The following is a 22,102-nucleotide window of genomic DNA, read 5'->3' on the forward strand; positions in this document are numbered from 1 at the left end:
CACATATCCAGCATGAAATTACATCTCAGTAAAGCACCGTGTTCTTTAATTCAGTTATATGCTGATTCATGTGCAATTATAGTTAATATTTACCAGTATTTACAAAAAATTGGGAAATGTATGACCTGCTGAGGAAGGGATTATCTCCATTTCCTGCAGTGTAATGATGATCCACTGGAGGAGAGCTAAAATACTGTTTGTAGATTTTTATAGTTTTTTAAAACTCATAATCAAATGTGACACAAACAATGAAAGGAATCCAAGAGGATCATTGCATTTACTAAACTAAGGTGTATTTTAAGTATCACAAATTTAAATCCTTACTTTTAAGAACATTTTGGTTAAAATAATGTAGAAAAGACCTGGGACAGACTAGGAAGCTTTCTTTTTATTCGTTTTTCAAAGAAATCCTGGTTCTCACCCACATCCTCATGCTGCTTCTTTTCTCTGTCACTTTTTTCTGGTTTTGTTATTGTTACCACACAGCTTCCTTTATTAAATTTGTTAATTGAACATCTGAGACTTTTGTGATGAAGGATCTTGTACTGAGATATTCGGTCCTTAGTCATTTTGCTGATCCCTGTTGCTTCAGATAGTTGAATAAGATTACTACTTTCCTAAAATTTTAAATTAAAAACTTTAAATCTGAATAATAATTTAGGCATATTGCTGTTCCTGAATATCAGTGTGTCAATAGGCTTTTTGAGCCTGTTATGAAACAGCAACAGCTTTTTGGTCCATTTTCAGGTTTCTAAGAAGAGGAAAAAAAAAACCTTTGGAGCGCAATTTTTAAAAAGAGGTGAAATTAATGAGGCTAATGTCATGGTGAACTGGCGATGCTAATGGCATGCATTTAAGTTTAAAAAAATATGCCAAATTAAGGGCAGTAGTGTTATGCTGCTGTAAAGAATGCAAGTCTGCTTTTAATGATGATTAATAATTATTAGTTGGTTATAATCACATATACATTAAATACAACTTCAGCGCTTTTTAATTTGTTCTGTCCTACCTCAAGAGAAGAGAGTCTCACCAACAACTTTACTTCAGAAGTGCACATGGACAAAATGGATAAAAGTGCAGAATGATGCAGTCGTGAAACACCGACCACTGAGACAAAGGACACGGTACTCTTCTGAAATACTGGATACAACGTGATTTCCTTGCAGCTTCCAGTCAGACGCTTGGGAAAAATGTGACTGCTGCTCTCAGACTGCTCTCCACTGTCTGTTCCTCTATGTATGCATGTGTGAATGTGTGTGTGTAAGGATGGAATGATGGCCTCTTTTTTGTTGTGTGAGGTAAGAGGATCCTGGTTAGTGAAACAATACCTGACCATTCAAAAGCAGATGGACTTAACTGAGTCACGAGGAGCCAGTCTAGGGCAGACCAAACACAAGCAGGAGGGGGGGGGACTGAATACCTCCTCTGTGAGAAGAGGAATGAGACAAGCCTTTCAGCAACTGGCCAGTCATTAGCTACCATTGTGTGTTTGTTTGTGCATGCTGAGACAGATTCAGAGGTCCCCTTGTAGAATCTGATTGACTGATATGGCTGAGGGGGTCTGATGGAGATGAAAGTGGAATTGGAAATGGGGCAGATGGAGTGAAATGGTTCACTCTTTACCTGTATGTAAACTCTCCCTCTCTGCAGAGGTAATCCACACCTGCATTAATAATTGAGAAGTGCTCTGTGCGAGTGTGTGCCTATAAGGGATCCAGCCATTGTTTACCTGCCCTGTGCAATAAAGATCTGTACCATCTCTTCTTTTCTTTGAAAGGTAGCAAAATTGTATTACTGTGGCTGACAATTTGTCAGATTTAAATGAAAAGAACTAGGAATTACTCCAGATAATCACCATTCCCAAGGTGCAGCATTAGATCTTTGCTGGTACAATTATACATTACACACACACAGCCCACACAGTCCTGCACACTCACTCACGCATTCACGTATGCTTACTCAACTGTCCAAATATTCCTCTCACTTCTCCACCTGAGAAGGGCAGAGGCTGTCACTCATGTCAATGAGATTTCTAGGTATTTAAAAGTCCACGAGTCAATCCACTTCAGCCACAAATTGATCTCATCTCAAATGGAGCCAAAAAGGACAATTTACATATTCATGGTTGAAACAGAACAATGCTGACTAAATCTGATGAGAGTCACCTTCAAGGAAAGCTGCTGCTGATTTCAGCTGAGCAGTGTCAAATGCTGTCCATATAGACGGAGGGTAATGAGACATCAGGCCCGCATAAAACAAATGTTTTTACCCACGTGTGTCTATATTACTGGGTTCAAGTCCAGGGAATTATTTATGACAATGTGTTACTAATTCAAGCGTTACTGTGATGTGCGGAATCTACACAACTGATCTCATCATGCATTCAATGGGTGTCTTTAAATCTATTTTCCTCCTCTGTGTTTGAACTCTGATCATTTTTTTATTGCCTTTTATTTGGCAGTGGATTTTTTTTATGAAGATCGCAAGTCTGTCTGTTTCACCAGTGTGAAACTGTTATTTTCATCAAAACAATATAGAACTGGCTTCCATATCCTATAGTAAGAAAACTATTTGTGTATCTGTGCATATGTGCACTGTATTCCCTGGAAAATACAGCAACATATATCTTTGTTAAAACAGATTTTGGTTTTGTAGATAAACAGAAGTCAAGATGAATGTAAAGTGTAGAAAAGAAAAAGATTTGTGCTACTGTACCAATGAAGTTATCTTTAACCCAAACAAAATAGTGCTGAGTGAGTGAAACGTAATTCAGTTTGACGGTTGAATTTTTCTTCAAAAAACAAAAGGAAAAAAAAGAGTGAGGTCAGTGTGGGATAAAGTCAAAATTTAAACTCTGACATTAACACCTGCATGGGGTTATTTTACTCCAGAAAGAGATCTGAGTCAGTTCACAAAATGTGAAATGGGCAACACTTTTAAAGATCTGTGAAACAAATGAAAAGCAGCTCCAGCACTGAGAGACAGAGAATGTACGCTGAAAGTCAGGGAATGGCTTTTATCGAGCGTGACAGAGAGAAATGGGATCTGGGTTTGTGGGCATTGAAGTGGTAATTGATTCAAAGCTCTAGATCTGCTTGTGGACCAACCTCAGGTGTGGGAGCTGATCTGCAACATGATAGCTTAAATTCCCATTTGACAGAGAGTGAGATTTATCTCCTTGAAGAGCCACTCCTCAAATGATGCAGATAATAGCTTGACATGCAAATTCAAAGTCGAAACTATAATTAGACACTTTATATTGCTTTACTTGTTAAATTCATTTACATCTCCCTTTCCAGCTTCCCCATCAGATGAATTCCATGTGAATAATGCACTGGAAGTGGAAGCAACATTCATGAGCAGTACTGCACTTCACGGTAGTTAAAGCCAGAAAAAGTGAACTTCATTATGCAGTTGAGAAGTACTGATACCAAAATGGTACTGCTTTAACACCTGTGTATAATGTTTAGGTACACCTGGGTAGTATCGGGTTAGACCCCATTTAGCCCCCAGAACATTGTAATTCTTTATGGCACAGATTCAGGAAGGTGCTGAGAACATTCCTCAGAGTTTTTTGCCCATACTGACATGAGATTATTAGGGAGATGGTGCAGATTTGTCAGCTGCGCATCCTAGATGCAAATTAAGGATTCCACCAGATCCCAAAGGTGCTCGGTTAGGTTGAGATCTGTTGACTGTGGACGCCGTTTGAGAACAGTGAACTTGCTGTCATGTTCAAGGAACCAGTTTAAGATGGCCTAAGCTTTGTGACATGGTGTGTTAGCCTCAGTTTCCTGTTCTTAGCTGTCATGAGCGGTCTTCTGCTGTGCTAGCTCAAATACTTCAAGGTTGAACAGGATGTGCATGCATTCAGATTTTGGGTGTAACTAGTGGTTATGATGTGAGTTGGTTTTGCCATCCTGTCAGTTCAAAGCAGTTTGGCCATTTTCCTCTATCGTCTGACATCATCAAGTCATTTTCACACACAGAACTCACTCACTGAATATTTTCTATTTTTCAGATGATTCGCTGTAAACTTAGCACAGGTTATGTGGGAAAATCCTAGGACCTCAGCAGACCAGCAAATATGGTACTAACATCCATACGACATGGTAGTTTTAACCATCTTGTAATGCGCTGTCATGTCATGCCATCATGCTGATTAGATATTTGTCTTAGTGACAGTTCAACTGGTGTAACAAACAAAGTAGCCAGTGAACATATATCTATATAGTACATTAAAGTTACATACAGTATTCATGTCCTGTGACCCCCAAACTGGGCAAGTGGCTCCAGTGGATCCCAGAAATCACCAAGATCTCTGCCCAAAAGAGCACAGCCTGAGGAACAGCAATGATAGTGTAAAATGCAAAACAATACAACATCATTGCTGTAGACCCTGTCAGAAAGGTCATACTTTAGAGAGGTGATGCACTGGAATGTATTATATTTCAAAGTATTTATAATCTGTTCTCCAAACATGTTAATGTGGTGCAAAACCTTTAAGTCTTTAAGCTCTTTGTGAGTTTAAAATGCCAGAGAAGGGAAAACTTAGGAGGAAAAGTTATAGTTGTTGAGAAATGCATTTAAATCACTTCAGATATCCTCATGCCGATTACAAAAACACTACACTCTCTTTATATTCTGCTTATATTCTTGCTAAAAATGTGGCCAGCTAAAGCATTATTTAAGTTAACTGTACAGAGAACACTCCATCCTGCAGTTCCCGCAAAAAATGGCATGTTTGAAGTCCTTTACTTTTTTATTTGCATATTATCTATCCACCTTTATCAGATTCTCTCTGTACCTAGAATGGGCTGTAGAGGAAGCCACATCTGCCGACAGCTGATCAAGATAAACTCTCAAATGGGAGAATAATCATTAAGTCAGCTCATGCGTTTTGCATTCATTACTGTTTGTGGCTCCACAGTCATTAGGAGTGATCTGGTCACATATTGTAACCTAGCAAAGCACTGAAGCTGCTAATGAAGGACCAACAATCTTGTTTACATCTTCCATTGAGAGATATATTCTGCTGACATCTGTCAGTGTTTGACATCATTTTCTTCTGTTTGATGAATCGAATGTGAATACGTTTAAAAATGGATTTCCGTGATGTAACATCTAAGGCAAAAGGAAGTGCACAAGAGAAGTGATCAAACATCCAGTGTTCTGTGTTACTCAGTCACAAGAAGCTGGAAAGGGAGCATACTGCATCTTTTAGGGCCCAACGTCCCAATTACGAGTGATGACAATGCAAAATTCAACTTGGAAAATGAGAGAAGTTACAATTCACTTTCAATAGCGACATTTTTCATGAATATGGAAATACAGACGTGAGGGAGTGGTCTTTGGGATTACACACTCTTGGCAGATGATAATAAATTCGGACAGGGTTGTTTACAATCAAAGCACAGAGTTTTCTGTCCCTGAGGACAAGCTGAGCAAAGGCACATCTCAAGGTGAGCGGAGCTGTGGATGGAGGATCTGGAAGCTGGAACCATACACATTTTGGTTATTTATCTCATGCAACATTAATCAAATGTTTTCTGCTAAACTTTACTATGTCATATCCCCATAAATGCAGCAGAAATTCCATTTTGAGTCAATGTTATCTCGCTCTGTGAAGGCCCTGTCCTCTTGAGCCATTTCTGTGTATCTCTCAAGTCTGTTTGCCTGCATGATGAGTGCAGGGGTGATGCAGGAGTCAGCCTGGAAAAGAATAAATCACTCATGGAGGCAGCTTTGCAGTATGGCAGCAGATGACAGCCGGAGGGCAGTTTGAGGAAGGCAGTAGGCATGAAGGGCCAATCAGGCTGTCTTTCTTTATCATATTACCAGGCAGTTGTAGAGGGAATTGAGGGCAGGTCATGATTACCACCAGCCGTGTTTCTTTAGTAAGCGGAGACCACACAGAGACAGGCAGGTGTTGTTTACATCTGACTGTCATTTTGTGCGCAAGTAAGGAAAAATGACTGAGACACTCTTTTTGATTGTAAAGTAATTCCAGTAGATTTAAGTGGAAGAAAACATTTTGCTGTATATATTACAATGAGAGCTTCAGCATGTGAGCTGAGACCGTTGACAAAGGCCTGCACATATTTCCCCAGCAGGTCCTCAAACATTTATGAGTTCTTCAGCTCATGTTGCTCCATGGAGACCTGTTAGATTTCATTGCATAATTCTGTGCACTGTTCCAACCTCTATTGTACCAATGAACCTCTGTTTATTTGCCAGGATGCTTTCTATCACTGTTCCCTCAGCTAACAAGCCAGAATAACAATGACTTTTTTATCATTGAAAGTACTGTTAGATCCCCACTCACATGGTAGATTGTTACAAAATAGGCTCACACAACTGCCTTGCCTTTGTAGTACTCATGCTATTCAAGCTAACCAAAAGTGTGGTTTCCTAATTTTATTCTGACAATATCTGTAATAGTCATCATTTATCACAATAAGAAACTGCATGTGCCTTAATTTCATGATGAAAACCATGAAACAATTCTGGGTTATTTATCACAAACGCTTATTCATCACAATCACTACATCTTCTCTCACGAACAACTTCAAAGATATTGCAATTTGTGAACTGCAAATGTATTTGCAAGATGACGAGGCGATAGAAGGCAAGGTCGTTTATAGAAATTTTGCTGTCAGAGCAGAGTGAAATCAAAGTATTGGGAGCTCTCCATGGTTCTGAAATATATATTGCTCGATCTATCAAACTATCTATTGTGTAATATGATAGATTTTTTTCTTCCTGTTATTCCTCATTAAATCGGATGCATCAACTGATAGAGAAAATAATCTTTTCTCTCTCAAAATCACTTTTCAGTGGTTGAGGAAATAAGGGAAAATGTGATCCCATGGCGCCCACTGGTGTTAAAACAGTTTATCTGCACATTATATCGCAGATTTACACAGGCGGCGTGCCCAGGAACACTGCTCCACAGTCCTTCACAGTTTAACTTGCAGCCTCCGACCATTAATATTGTGTGAAATGACTTTGAACAAGGTGAAAATGAGTTTTTCATAAAAATTATTTTAATGTTGGCTTTTATCCCACTCACCACCTGCTGTGCTTCCTGAAGATTCAAATAAACCGTAAGATTTTATAACATGCAGAAAATTGTAAGAGTTTCTGATTCTTAAGAAAAGAGCGCGCGAGGTGGGGAGAGGGGATAAAAAGGTATGGGGATTAGATCTCCTTGCAGGCATGAGGCTGGCTCCTCTCTCTTGTTTTTGTCCTGTGGGATGACAGCGCATGGTGGGATTCATTGTCTCCATGAGCTGTGCAGGGTTGTTTTGTACAACACCTCTGTCTGCCTGAAGCTCTTGCATCATATACACGTGCATGCCTTTTCGAAGAGCAAATGCAAGAACACACACTTTGTTTCCACAGACTGTAAAAGATTTTTCAAGCCACACACACACACACACACACACACACACACACACACACACACACACACACACACACACACACACACACACACACACACACCCTGTCATGGGACATTAATTCTGATTAGTTTTTCTTGCGGGACAATCCATTTTATATGAGGATGCCCAAATTTGAATCCCAAACAATGGACACTGCTTCGGAAACAGTCCCAGACAGCTTGGCAACTGATGCTTAGCTCATGTAGGGACACACACACACACACACACACACACACACACACACACACACACACACACACACACACACACACACACACACACACACACACACACACACACACACAGAGAGAGAGAGAGAGAAGCACACAGAAAGAAGTGGGGGTAAGAAACTTTTTGCAGCCTCAGCTGATTCAAGCTGCTCGTTTTGTTCTGTGTTGTTTCTGACAATGGTTTTCATTTACTCGCAATAAAAGGTCAGAGCAGTCATCTTTTACTAAAATACAGTGCAAGCAGCCTGTGTAGTGCATAGACTGTCATTTGGCTCTCCTGCTTCTTCTCTGTAACTCATGGAAAACCATTAGATGGGTCTGGAAAACACCCTCAAAAATTTATTATTAGTTGTGGCAAAGGTATACCAGTCATTACTGAATATTTGCTTCTAATGATTTTTGCTGTAGGCTGTAGGTGCTCCATTAGCTCTACCAGACTAATGACTGACTCATTGTTTACCTGAGCTGAGCATGACAGCTTTACTAGATTTTTCTTTTTGTCTTAAATGTAAAAAGAACATGTTCGATGGAAGAGCAGGGGCATCACTGCCTCCCTTCCAGGGTTGTTGTTCCCTGCAGAGATCGTTAGAGTGCTCTGTGTTGGAGAAGATTAGATGAAGGGAGTTGCTGCAGCAAGGTACTGTTTTAAAATCTCCAACTGACTGTTGTTTTCTTTGTTTTTCCATCATGCAACAGCTTGTTTCTCCCTTAGTTTCCATGTGTGCATTTGTGTAGGCGTGTGTGTTAGCTGACTTTTGCTTAGTTCAGTGGGTCATGTGCTACACACATAAGCAGACAGTGACATGAATGCACACACGTACATATGTCTGCACACAGAACTAATCACTGTGGACTGTTTGATGAGTGTGAGATTGTATTAAGAAAATAGTAGTTACAGAAAGCACAGAGCAAAGACCAAGGAAACAGATGATACAACTGGATCTCTAATTAGGCATCTTCATCCCCTCTATCCCATTGCTTACCTCTCTCTTACATATACAGCCACAGTTGCTGCTGAATGTAGGTCAGCACTGTGGAGAGATGTGAAAGTGAATGATAAATCAAAGTATCTATTTCCCTAAGGCTAAACAATAGTGCAAGGCAGCATGCAAGCTAACGGGTAGACATATCACAAACACCATTGTGCATCAGGACTTCAGAGGAGTTCACAGTGACTTGATCAAATGATACATACCCCACTGTAAAATGTACTAATTTATGCTTTTGGCTCTAGCTTGTAACCTCCCACTTCCCCCCATCACCATCAGAAATGCCACCATCCTCCCCCCACACACAGACTCACACCAACTGTTGACTGGAGAATGTACAGCGTATATTAAATGTTCTCATGCCTGTGCTATGTTTGGATTCTTTTCACACAATGCCACCTTATTTACATGCAGGGAGAGCCACACTTTTGTTTTCATGTCCACCTATCTGAAGCATGTATATGAGAATACATAAACAAATAGCTCCTGGTACCGTCTCTACATCAGAAAATCAGCTGTGACATTAATTTCTACTCATACTGCTGGCTTCTGCAGCGATGCACCAGTGATTTATTTCTCCTCTTGCTCGTGTAATTGACCAGGTGTCAAGTCGAATCAGTGGCAGCAGCCAACCTTCCCACAGAGGACGGTAGCTCGACCGCGAGACCTCAGATTAAGAATTTTAAAGAGGAGACAAAACATGACAGAGGAACACCTCTAACCAGTAAATTACTCAACTGCCTTTCTTAGGACATGTCTGTATGATGCAGTGTGTTTACTGTTTTGTGTCATTTGGTTAATGATAATTATGATTGTGTATGTATGTATTTTAGTGTTTTTATTTTTGTTGCTTTTGTTGTTCCATTGAAAATAAAATGGAACAACAAAATCCGAAAGATGATCATTTCAAGCCATGAACAAAGGACAAACAATTTTAAAACCTTTGTGAAAGGTGTGATTGTGTGCAGTCAGTTAACCTATTAAATCTGGACCTAATTCACTATGCAGAACTTGGGGATTTAAACTAAAAGTCTTCACATTGGGTGTTGAGCTGTAAGAAGGAGAATAGGTTGTAAAAATATATATTAATTTAAACGTTAAAAAGCAGAAATTAAAAAAACAAAAACACAAAAACGGTTGTGCGCTTTAGTCTAATCTGATGCTTAAGACTACATTTCCCAGCATTCCGTGACATAACCGGCGTGCAGCCGTTTCCGGCCTCTGGCACGTGACGTTCTATTTTGTTTTTAAGAGATCTGCCGCTTCCTTATTATCAGTCAGACTTAAAGACGGAAAAGCATGGGATCCAGCTGCTTCGCCTTTTTCGGTATTTTACTTTTGTGCACCTGCTCGGCTTCACCGCCGAATTTCGTCCTCCTCTTCGCTGACGATTTAGGTTTCGGGGACTTGGGCTGTTATGGACATCCTAGTTCACTCACTCCCAACCTGGACCGCCTGGCAGCTGAAGGGCTCCGATTCACAGATTTTTACAGCACCTGCCCCGTGTGCAGCCCGTCCAGGTACCAGTGTAATCAGTACTGACTGCGTGTGTGAATAAAACGTGCGTTATTGTGTATACTTTGTGTTCTAGATTACAATCAATCCAGCCCTTTTTGGGCACTTAATCACTTTATAGAACTGTTATGGCATAATTGTTGCAATTTCTGCTGTCCCTTTGGCCTAATTCCTGGAAAATAAATGTTTAATCTCTATGAGGATTTTACATTCATAGATAGATAGATAGATAGATAGATAGATAGATAGATAGATAGATAGATAGATAGATAGATAGATAGATAGTCAAACAAAAAAATTCAATTTGATTAAATTAGATTACAAAGAAAAACCTTAACAGAAGTGGGAAGACCTGGGAGGGCATGTCAAAAACAGGAAATGTTTATGATGGGCAAAATAACAGTGACATTGGATAGAGAATGGAAACTAGTTTATAGTTTCAGTTGGCAACTTCATTAAACTACATAGGATTTTTTTCTCTCTCTCTCTCTCTCTCTCTGTGTGTGTGTGTGTGTGTGTGTGTGTGTGTGTGTGTGTGTGTGTGTGTGTGTGTGTGTGTGTGTGTGTGTGTGTGTTTTGTCTTCTTCAGCATTAAAGCTGTTTTTGAGTTCAGGTTTTTTCTCCCAGGTCCTGCGTATTGGGTTCATATGACAGCTTTCTTATAGTAAGAGGAAGAAAAAAAAATCTTGACATTTTTGTATTTCCTGGATGGTATGGATTTGATTTATGTTCATGTGTATGTGTATCTGTGGGTTAGCGTGCAAGCTAATGAGCTATGCGTGACTGCAATGAAGAAAAGCGAGCATATCAGCATTCTCACAAACTGATGTTTGCCCTTTACTTTGATGCAACGTTTCCTGCTGCAGAAAGCAAATTTTCAAATGATGTATTAATAATGAATATGAATAATAATTCAGTGTCCAATCTAACAGCCCTAGGTCAGTGGCTCAGTTTTACTCTCCCATGTATATTTTTATTGGGCTGCAGTGTGAGAAAAATAAACCTTTTATTTTTTAAGTATTGATATAATTTAATTTATATATTTATTTTCTATAAAATATAGAAATTATCCAAAATAATGTTACTTCAAATAAGTATGGTCTAGTATACCCCATGCTCCTGCTTCTTGCAGGTATTGCTGCCATATAAGGTAGGACAGCTGCGGAGAGCCTGTAATTTAAACATCATAGATTGGTTCAATAAAATTATAATGAAGCACCCAAATGAAAAAAATGATTGCATTAGATTTTCTTTTTTTAATAATTGAGTTCTTTGAGTTACTTGAATCGTTGAAGCCTTGATGGATAGATTGACAGATGAGGTCAGGCAGGAGTCTTCTTGGACTATGATAGTAACAGATGGAATTGTGATCAGTAGAAGCAAAACAGAAGAAACAAATGAGCGGAAGACAGGCGGAAACGTGAACATGGAAAACAAGGAGTAGAGGTAATAAAGATGGAGAATACCTGGGGTCAACCATCCAAAGCAACTGACCGTACACAAGAGTGTTAAAGAAGAAAGTGCAGGCAGGGTGGAGTGGGTGGAGATGAATATCAGGGGTGATTTGTGATATTTGTGACACCAAAAAGAGTGAGTGGCAGTTAGATATCTTATGATTTCATTGGGAATGACCAGCACAGACAGGATTACAAATCATCATCATTTTTAACTCAGATTTGGAGACAGTTGATTAGTTAAAGTTAGTTAGGCAGGGTTGAAATGGTTTGGACATATTCACATGAGGAATAGTGAGGGGTAGAGGACCATTTCAATAAAGGATGTTAAAGATGGAGCTGGAGATGCCAGGCAGGAGAAAAGAGGAACATGCATTGGGTTGGTGTGACAGAAGGGATAGGGTGAGATGGAGGAAAGCGATCTGCTGTGACAACCCCTAAAGGGAACAGCCAAAAGAAGAAGAGATTGCTATTGTTTTCATCAAGTACATGAAATTTTTCTTGGGCTGAAACGATTGATCGAGTAATTCAAATAATTCAATTTTTTAAAATTCTCAACACAAATTCATTGTTTTGATACTTCTTTTAATGGAACAGCTCTGTAGGGCGGCGATGTATAAAACGATATAAACACGAGCGTTTCACCCACATTCGCGACTGAAGACAGACCTACAATACAAACGTATTTAGGAGCAGTGTGTAAATAAACATTGTGACAAATATTAACCACACAGCCTCCAATTTTACACAAAAACACAGAAAACATGTTTCTAGTGTCCAAAACAGCAGCACTGTTCCTGTACTCACCATTAAAACCATTAAAACCTTTTCCTGGAAAAAACTAGCGGGAGTCCTTCACCAAAGCATCTGATCAACGCCGACGTGAATAAAAAGTGAACTTTGTAGCCTGGAGAAGTTGTATTAAAATATGCAAATGAACTGTTAACTTAGTCTGATACCTGACTGGTTAAATTATACGGCGTGCTGAAGGCTGTCGGTGGTTTTACATGGAAGCATACCTGCAAGAGACAGGGGGGAGTCTAAAGGGGGGCATGGGGTATACAAGACCATAATAATTTCAAGCTTTCGTAACATTTTTCAGATTGAAAGTGAAATTATATAAAATATTGTGTTCGTTTCATTTCATTAAAATGTTAAAATATAAAAATAAAAGCTTTTCTCACAGGCTAATATAAATGTACTTGGGCAGTAAAACTCTTAGCCACTGACCTGAAGGTTGTTAGGCTGAACACTGAACTATTATTAATCTTAATTATTAACATCTACACCAGGGGTCCCCATTCTCAGTCCACGAGGGCCGGTGTCCCTGCAGGTTTTAGATCTCACCGTGGGTCAACACACCTGAATCACATGATTAGCTCATTACCAGGCCTCTGGAGAACTTCAAGGCATGTTGAGAAGGTAATTTACCTGCAGGGACACTGACCCTCGTTGACTGAGATTGGGGACCTCTGATCTACACCATCATACATCTGTTATGGCGCAAATGTTGTATGCAGTAAAACTTTAAGACATTGCAATTTCTAAAATGGAAACCAATGAGCAGTTCATTTTGAAAGACCTGTGCTCTGTCCCTTTTGAATATTTGTTATTGCTCATTAATAAGACAAAGGTATTTCTTATCCAACTACTCGATTAATCAATAGAATAATAAATAGATTACTCAGTTACTAAAATAATCGATAGCTGCCTAGTTGCCTTTAAATGTTTCCACTGCTCTGTTAATTAACTGCCTTGTTTGTTGTTTTTTTCCAAGGGCATCATTGTTGACAGGTCGCTATCAGACCCGGTCAGGAATCTACCCAGGTGTGTTGTACCCAGGATCTATAGGTGGTCTTCCTCTCAATGAGACCACCATCGCCGAAGTGTTAAGGCCCCTGGGTTATGCTACAGCAGTCATAGGAAAGTGGCACTTAGGGCTTGGACACAATGGCATGTTTCTTCCAACCAAGCAGGGCTTTGACCATTTCCTGGGGATCCCATACTCCCATGACATGGTCAGTGTGTTTCCAGTCTGTGCTACTTAAAATTGTCTTTTTTTTCTTTCTTTTTTTTTTTAAACTATATTCACTTTACTATTCTTCACTCTGTACTGCTGTCTGTTAATTTTTCAATCTTGTCTTTTCTTCCCCAGGGCCCCTGTAAGAATCTGACTTGTTTCCCTCCAGATATAAAGTGCTATGGATTGTGTGATATTAGCAACGTAGTCGTCCCACTAATGGAGAATGAGGTCATCAAGCAACAACCAGTCAACTTCCTGGATCTGGAGAGGAGTTACAGTGACTTTGCAGCCAACTTCATAACCACATCGGTTGAGAAAAAACAACCATTCTTCCTCTACTATCCATCACATGTGAGCAACAAGAGCAATCTGAAGAAAATGCATGAATTAAAGTGTGCAAAATCAACCTTTGAGTGCAATCAATGCCTAAAAATGTGTTTTCATAATGGTAAATATCAACTACTGTGCATGTCTGAGAGTTTTTAAATTGGGATAATTTAAACATTTCCTAGTCCTCTGTAGATAGATAGTAGTTACTTTCCAATGTGTTCGAATTTGTCATTTAAAAGACATCCCCAATTATTCAAATTTCAGTATTTTAATATGATCAGTCACTTCTAGAATATAAATATGCGGCATTGAAAGAGTCAATATTTCAAACAACACTAATAACCACTTGTTTTCTTGCTTCAGCACACCCACTACCCCCAGTATGCAGGTATAGGGGCAGCTGGACAATCTTTAAGGGGTCCGTTTGGGGATTCTCTGTTGGAGTTTGACAACACTGTAGGCCACCTGATGGCAACTCTGGAGAGGACAGGAGTGATCAACAACACATTGGTCTTCTTTACATCAGACAATGGGTTAGTTTTCAGGACTTGTTAACATTTAGAAATTAAAAGATTAAAGAAGTCCAGTTGCCTTCTTGTCAAACTCTTAAAACTACCACACATAACTTAGAGACAACAATGATGACTGAAATGCGCTAGAGTTTTGGAGTTTAATTCCTCATGCTGACATTTAACCACCCTCGAGAAAATTTTTTTCCTCTGTTCAGTAGTCAAGTTCCTAGAAATCTTTGCACTATTGCGATATTACATTTATCTTTTTTCTTAATGGTGTCTGCTTTCTTTCTCTACATGTAGGCCTGAACTGATGCGTATGTCCCGTGGAGGCAACGCTGGTCCTCTGAAATGTGGCAAAGGTACCACATATGAGGGAGGCATGAGAGAACCTGCCATCGCCTACTGGCCGGGAATCATCAAGCCAGGTGAGGACATTTTAGTGGTCTGCAAAAAGTCCAGACTACATCCTGCTTCAAACTAAAATAAATAAATAAATAAAATCCTGACCCATCCTTGATCTTGCCACACAGACCTCAGTTTGAGTACATTTATTTTTACCTGTTACTGCTGACCATATTCGAAAGCAGAAAGATGGTGTGGTTGTTGGTGTCAGACAGCTTGCTCTGAGTATTTCATGAACTACTGATCTGCAGGGATTTTCCTACATAGTCATCTGTAGATTTATAAAGAATCGTTTAAAAAAGAAAATATCAAATGAGGATCAGTTCTCTGGGAAAAAATTACTTGACTTGACTTTGCTGTTCCTAGGACTGTGCTCTGCCTGCTAGCATCTTGCACTCTGCTGTTATTTGCTGGATTGTCTCAGGGGCATCTTTACACAGCCTGCACCTGGGGTCTTGCCTGGTGTGGTAGAGCCAAGCCGCTATGCTTCTATGGATCTTGTGCTGAGAGTAGGATTTGGGTACTGATAGGATTTCTGTATGTCAGCCACTTCCTCTATTTGCCTGTGGTACATACTGTGCAAGGGCCTGTCATTCCATGATGGTTCCTCCTCTTCATTGTCTCATCCTGGATTGTGGTACTGACACTCACTAATCCCCGCCCTCCTTCCTTCTGCTTGGTGTACAGTTTCAGGGTGCTGGACTTGGGATGAAACCCTCCATGCATGGTCAGGAGCTTCCTCGTCTTGATGTCAGTGGCTTTTATCTCCTCTTTTGGCAAGCTTATAATCCCAGCAGGGTACCTGATCACAGGCAGGGAATTGGTGTTGGTAGCCCGTTCTTGTTCTTACCGTTCAGCTAGCTCCTCAGGACTTGCCTGACCCTCTGCAGGTACTTGGTGGTTGCAGATTTTCTAGTGGCTTCTCTGTGATTCCCATTTGCCTGTGGGATTCCTAGCTATCTGTAGGTATCCTCGATCTCTGCAACGTTGCCTTCTGGTAGTTTGATCCCCTCACTTCTAACAAGCTTCCCTGTCTTTGGCTACGTTCACACTGCAGGTGAAAGCGCATCAAATCCGATTTTTTTATTTTTTTATTTTTTTATTTTTTTTTGACCCTATGAGACCCATATCCGATCATGGTATGACAGTGTGAACGGCACAAATCCGATATTTTCAAATCCGATCTGGGTCACTTTCGTATGTGGTACTAAATCCGATACATATCTGATGTTTTAGAAAGCGACTGCTGTTTGAATGGTCAAGTCGCATTAAATCCGTCTTTTACGTCACTGACACAAGACAGACGCCAATTATCAGCGCCGGAGAAGCACCCGATAAGACATCACGAACGCTTCCTGGCCATCCAGCGTAGATGTCAGTGAAACTGTTGGGAAGACAACGTTGGAGAAACGTGAACATTTTATTTGTACTGTATAATCTGCAGATTCTGACAGAAATCTGCAACTATCCTTTGAAGCACCGCTCCTCTCTAAAACAGCAATTAGGATCATTATTAGGCTATTTACATAATAATGTAAATAACAAAATAACTTAAAGCAAAAATTGGGAAACGTAAAGTCCGAAGTCTTTATATTAAGGGCCATCTTGGTCTAAACAGAGCGCGTTGTGTGTGACGTCTTCTTTTGCGCATGCGGGCCGCTTTGAGGGTTCACACTAGAGCGTGTTTGCTGTCGCATTTTATTTGTAGTGTGAACAAGCAGACAAAAAAATCGGAATTGAGCATTAAGACCTGCAGTGTGAACGTAGCCTTTGTTACCATCTGACCACACTTCCCCAATCTGGACGACATTCCGATGTCCTTGCTGTAGTTCCTGGTGGTGTTGATCAGTGAATCAATATCTCATTCCCTCTTGGCATACAGCTTGATATCATCCATGTAGAGGAGGTGGCTGACGATGCTCCATTCCATAGTTGGTATCCATAGCCAGTCTCGTCATTGGTTGTTCGCTGGGAGTTGGATGGGACTCATTTCTTCTGGATGTCCTTGGGGATCAGGACTGTCCAGCCATGAGTTAGCCATTCTGGGTATGTCTCATTAACTAGTAGCTGGTTCATTTGTATTGCCAGATGCTCATGTAGTACAGTCAGCTTTTTCAGCCAATAGGCATGAACTATGTCATAGCCTGGTGCTGTTCGTACTGGAGACCCAATCTTGGATGTTTGCCACTGTGATGGTTACTGGTCCCTGTTCAGGGAGGTTGCTGTGATCTGCTCTTGGATCCTCTAGCCAGTGGGCATTTCCATTATGGGTTGCGTCCTTTTCCCACATGCTCTTCCAGTATTGGTCTGTCTCCAGCCTTGGTGGAACTGTTCTCATATTATTCCCCTGCCAATGAGAGTACACCTTGGATGGTTCTGTGGAGAACAGCTGGTTTATTCTCCTGCCTTCTATTTCTTTGGTATACCTCTTCAAGTGGCTGGGCAAGGCTGTGACTCTTTGCTTGGTTTCCAAGTTTCCAAGACCCCAGGTATGGACAGCTTGACGTACTTCTTAGGCACCTTTCTGCAGCTCACCTAACCCTATTTCAATAATAAGATTGCATCTCTTTTTTTCAGTATCAAAGTATATTACCATTAATTAAAAACAGTCTTGGGAAGGTGACATTCCACTACAGTTTACAGAATACATGCTGCAAAATGTATTTTGTAACGTATTCCGTTAAATTACTCAATGAGAGTAACATATTCTGAATACTTTGGTTACTGAATATATTATCAAGCTTTTTACAACTACTTGAATGTACTATTGCTGTGTGAATTATTACTATTACTGAAGGATACTCGCCACATCAATACCAACTAGATTTTTAAATCTTAATATAAAATGAGTGACAGTAGGGTGGATATTAGGTAAGGCTGCACTTTTTGCAGCGATCTCGTGTAGAAAACTATTCAGCGCGTATATAAAACAGTTCCACGACTCCGAACCATAGTAAAGGGACCTCTGGCTAATATGTTGGTTCAGTGTCAGGCCCATAACCAAAAACTAGCTTTACTTTGTTTTTTTTTTGTTTTTTTTGCCTGTCCCGTTTGGCTCTTTTGCCATCAGAATTATTGCCTAAAGGCAAAGAAAGATGCCCAACAGATTTACTTTACCAAATTGACCATCCCAGCCTTGCCATAATGGTCCATTTGATTCACCTTTTATTGTTTATTTTATTTTCACTTGCTGAATACGGGACAGACTTGACTGGGGGAAAGAAAGGGAGAAAGAAAGAGGGAAAGAGAAACAGCTGAGAAGAGGGACGGGGGAGAAGGGCAAAAAACAAAAACCAACAGAATGAGCAGAAAAAAAAAGAAAAAAAATGCATATATCGATCACCTGTTGAGAAAGAAAAAAGAAAACAAGCAGAAGAGAACAAGAGTAATAGAATAAACAACATCACAATGATATATGGGAATATGACAGTAAATACTAAATATTAAACATTATTGTGCAGCACATAAGATCAACAGAACACAGTGTGCTTTGAGGTAGGAGCCAAAAAGGGTGTAGTTTGTGGGTGTGATCACCCGTGTGTACACCTGTGAGCATGGACGCGCTTGTTTTTTTTAAAAGGTTCCTTCATGTAATGATCTGCTAGAGGGTGTGGGGGGGCCACAGCCCCGTCCTCCAGGGCATGAAGCAGGTGTGGAGGAGATCAAAACTCCAGACATCCAGAGGCCCCCAGAACACAAGAGACCAAGGAAGACTAACAGAGGGGCAGCCGCGCCACTGTCCCAGAAAGAGCTGAGGAGAGTCCCAGATGAGGGCTCACTCAGCAGCCGCGGAGCAGAAGCCAGGGGGAGTTGCAGTGACGCGCCCGTGAGCTCCGTCGGCAGCCAGCTGTGCCTGAGTGACCGAGCCCCAGGCCGAGAGGCCGGGGCCACCCCACCTCCGAAGTGGCCCGAGCGAGCCCCAGGCTCCAGGCCCCGATAAGCGGCCGCCAAGGAGTGAGCCGGTGTGTACCTGGACGCCCATCCCCAGACACAAAGAACCACCAACGCACCGATGTCTGAGGGAGTCCGCCACTGGCAGGGGAAGTGGTGGTGGGGGGAGATAGGCCTCCAAACCTTAGAGGGCCTGAGATGTCTCCAGAGAGGTGGCGTCTGATACCCAACCTGACATATAGACACAGACATACAGGCACACACAGATACAAACATCCATTCCCACCCTCATGCTCTCATATGCACTTACTCCACACTCAACCAACGTGGAGACAGACATAAAGAGACGCTGTACACATGATCACACTCCCCAAGCGTACTCTACGAACCGGGTCTAGGTACTCTTGCCCCTGGAGGGGGGAACTGCACCCAGACCCAGGTGGTGTTACCCTTTTCCCTGCGGTGGGGAGAGGCAGACCGCCCCGACTCCGCAGCAGCAGGGAGGCCCCACACTCCAGACCGCAGTCGGACGGCCAACTCCTCCTCCTTACTTTGTTTTTTGGGTCAACTTTGCCAGCGTGAGACAGAGAGAGGCATTGAAAGGCTGCTCCAATGGAACTTACTGTTTAGGAGAAAAACACGAACACAGTGTACAGTCAAGTCTTAATAGCTTACTTACAACTGGGCTACACTGCCCATGCGGCTACATTCTTTAGGGCTATGCCTGTAACACTCTGCCTATTGCCTTCACATTAAATTATTTTTTTGAACAATAATTTTAAAAAATATTATATCACGTCATTATGTGGCCCGCAAGTAGAGGTGACAGGGGCCACGAGATTGAGACACAGGCATTTGAGCCTCTTATTGCGTGTTTTGTTTGGGTTTTCACCGGCGTCGAATTACCAAAAATAGAGAGGGGACAGCCTAATATATGAAACAGGAAAAGACCGCAGTGTAATCTCTATTTCAACAAAGTAACTGTATTCTGAAGACTACCTTTTTAAACGGTAACTGTAACGGAATACAGTATTTTAAATACGTAATGGTGGTACATGTATTCTGTTACTCCCCAACACTGATTAAAAATAATTTATGTACATGTAGCCTTTTAGTGATTGCTGTTTTTGTTTTTTGTTTTCTTATGAACAAATCTATTGAAGGTGTTACTCATGAGATGGCCAGCACTCTAGATATCCTCCCCACATTGGCGCGCCTGGCAGGAGCTGAACTACCACAGGTGATGCTGGATGGGGTCGATATGACGGATATCCTTGTTAAACAAGGAAAGGTAGGAGCATTGTATTTAAAGTTGTGCAAACACTCAAATAATGGAAAAACCAAGCTCGTGTGTATTTTCTCTGTGTTTTACAGAGTAAAAGGGAAGCCATGATCTTCTACCCTGTAGATCCCAGTGAAAAATATGGCCTCTTTGCTGTAAGGCTGGGAAAATACAAGGCTCACTTCTATACACAAGGTACTACGTGTCATATTTTGAATATTGCAAGTTCACACTGTCACAAGTTTTAGTTGGTCTTAATTCCTGCCTGTTCATGTTTGTACATCAGGTGCTTTCCACAGCAGTACTACACCAGACAAAGACTGCCCAGAAACAGCAGTCTTCAAGGCTCATGACCCTCCTCTGATATTTGATCTGGAGGCTGACCCATGTGAGCATTATGCTCTGCCAGTAGATACACCTGACATCCAATCTGTGCTGCAACAGGTCAAGACAGTTAAGGAGCAATTTGAATCCTCCATGGTGTTTGGAGAGAGCCAAGTGGCAAAAGGAACAGACCCCAACCTCGAGCCTTGCTGCAACCCTGAGTGTAGCCCCAAACCTAGCTGCTGTCAGTGTTGATGAGAAAAACTGTTACAGCTTAAGGAAGGAAGGGAAAGTTGGACTAAAGTGCTGCTCTCCTGTGGAGAGTTTTAATTACTGGAAATGGAAAATGAATGTAAAGTAAATGTGCTCCCTTAGTGAGGAGATGATTTTCTCAAATTTGATACTGTTAAAATTATAACTAATGTTTAACAGTGTACTGTATCATCTTTCTTCTGTGCTGTGAGTATTGTTTTATTTGATTTCTAATTTCCACTCAAGGAATTCTTGGTAAGCCCTTTTCACTCATAACATCATGAGTTAATTAAACAATGAAGACAACAATAAAGTTTCAGACATCAATCATATATTTTCAAGATGTATTTTCAAACCCATGAAAAGGCAAATGATTTTTTTGTTTCCGTTGAAACTCACAAGTCTTTGTTTTGAAAGATACAAGATCAGATATGTTGTTCTGTCACATACTCTTTTTCATTTACTCGCAATAAAAGGTCGGAGCAGTTGTCTTTTACTAAAACACAATGCAGGCAGCCTGTGTAGTGCATAGACTGTCATTTATCCATAGTGGCTCTCCTGCTTCTTCTCTGTAACTCATGGAGAACAATTAGATGGGTCTGGAAAACACCCTCAAATTTATTATTATTTGTGGCAAACATATACCAGTCATTACTGAATATTTGTTTCTAATGATTTTTAATGATGCTATAGGTGCTCCATTAGCTCTACCAGACTAATGACTGACTCATTGTTTACCTGAGCTGAGCATGACAGCTTGGCTAGATTTTTCTTTTTGTCTTAAATATAACATGAACACATTTGATGGAAAAGCAGGGGCATCGCTGCCTCCTTCCAGGGTTGTTGTTCCCTGCAGAGATTGTTAGAGTGCTCTGTGTTGGAGAAGATTAGATGAAGAGAGCTGCTGCAGCAAGGTACTTTTTCAAAATCTCTCACTGACTGTTGTTTTCTTTGTTTTTCCATCATCCAACAGCTTGTTTCTCCCTTAGGTTAGCACTGTACAGAGATGTGAAAGTGAATGATAAAGCAAAGTATCTAGTTCCCTAAGATGGCAACAATGGTGCAAGACAGCACGCAAGCTAACTGATAGACATATCACACACACACCATTGTGTATGAGGACTTCTGAGAAGTTCATAATGACTTGGTCAAACAATGCTTGCATAACCCTAGACTTTCCTAAACTCCATTGTGTAAAATGTAATAATTTTATGTGACTGGGACTAGCTTTCTAACCTCCATTCCGACTTGCCTCCATCACTATCAAAAACATTACCTTCCTCCTCACACACAGACTCACACGCACAGTTGTCTGTATGCAGAACGTACAGCACATATTAAATGCTCCCATGCCATGTGTTTCTTCTTTTCACATGATGCCAGCTTGATTACATGCAGGTAGAGTCGCACTTTTGTTTTCCTGTCCACCTCACAGAAACATGTATGTGAG

General features: G+C 40.8%; 1 protein-coding gene across 1 annotated transcript; it reads left to right on the forward strand.

Moving 5' to 3' along the window:
• Positions 1-9,874: 9,874 nt before the first annotated feature.
• arsa (arylsulfatase A) lies at positions 9,875-20,982 on the forward strand. Its single transcript, XM_026176178.1, has 8 exons — positions 9,875-10,184; positions 13,411-13,651; positions 13,789-14,007; positions 14,350-14,519; positions 14,802-14,926; positions 19,958-20,085; positions 20,169-20,271; positions 20,363-20,982. Exons 1-8 carry the CDS (start codon positions 9,964-9,966, stop codon positions 20,653-20,655), a joined length of 1,500 nt encoding a protein of 499 aa, XP_026031963.1. The 5' UTR covers positions 9,875-9,963; the 3' UTR covers positions 20,656-20,982.
• The last annotated feature ends 1,120 nt before the right edge of the window (positions 20,983-22,102 follow it).

Source organism: Astatotilapia calliptera, chromosome 7 (assembly GCF_900246225.1).
Source record: "Astatotilapia calliptera chromosome 7, fAstCal1.2, whole genome shotgun sequence".
Classification (NCBI taxonomy): domain Eukaryota; kingdom Metazoa; phylum Chordata; class Actinopteri; order Cichliformes; family Cichlidae; genus Astatotilapia; species Astatotilapia calliptera.

Bases quoted from the DNA above. Each gene is read 5' to 3' on its own strand.
- arsa (XM_026176178.1), top strand. From the start codon at position 9,964: ATGGGATCCAGCTGCTTCGCCTTTTTCGGTATTTTACTTTTGTGCACC. The intron at 14,520-14,801 runs GTTAGTTTTCAG...CTCTACATGTAG, and splicing joins TTCTTTACATCAGACAATGG to GCCTGAACTGATGCGTATGT. The intron at 20,086-20,168 runs GTAGGAGCATTG...TGTGTTTTACAG, and splicing joins TCCTTGTTAAACAAGGAAAG to AGTAAAAGGGAAGCCATGAT.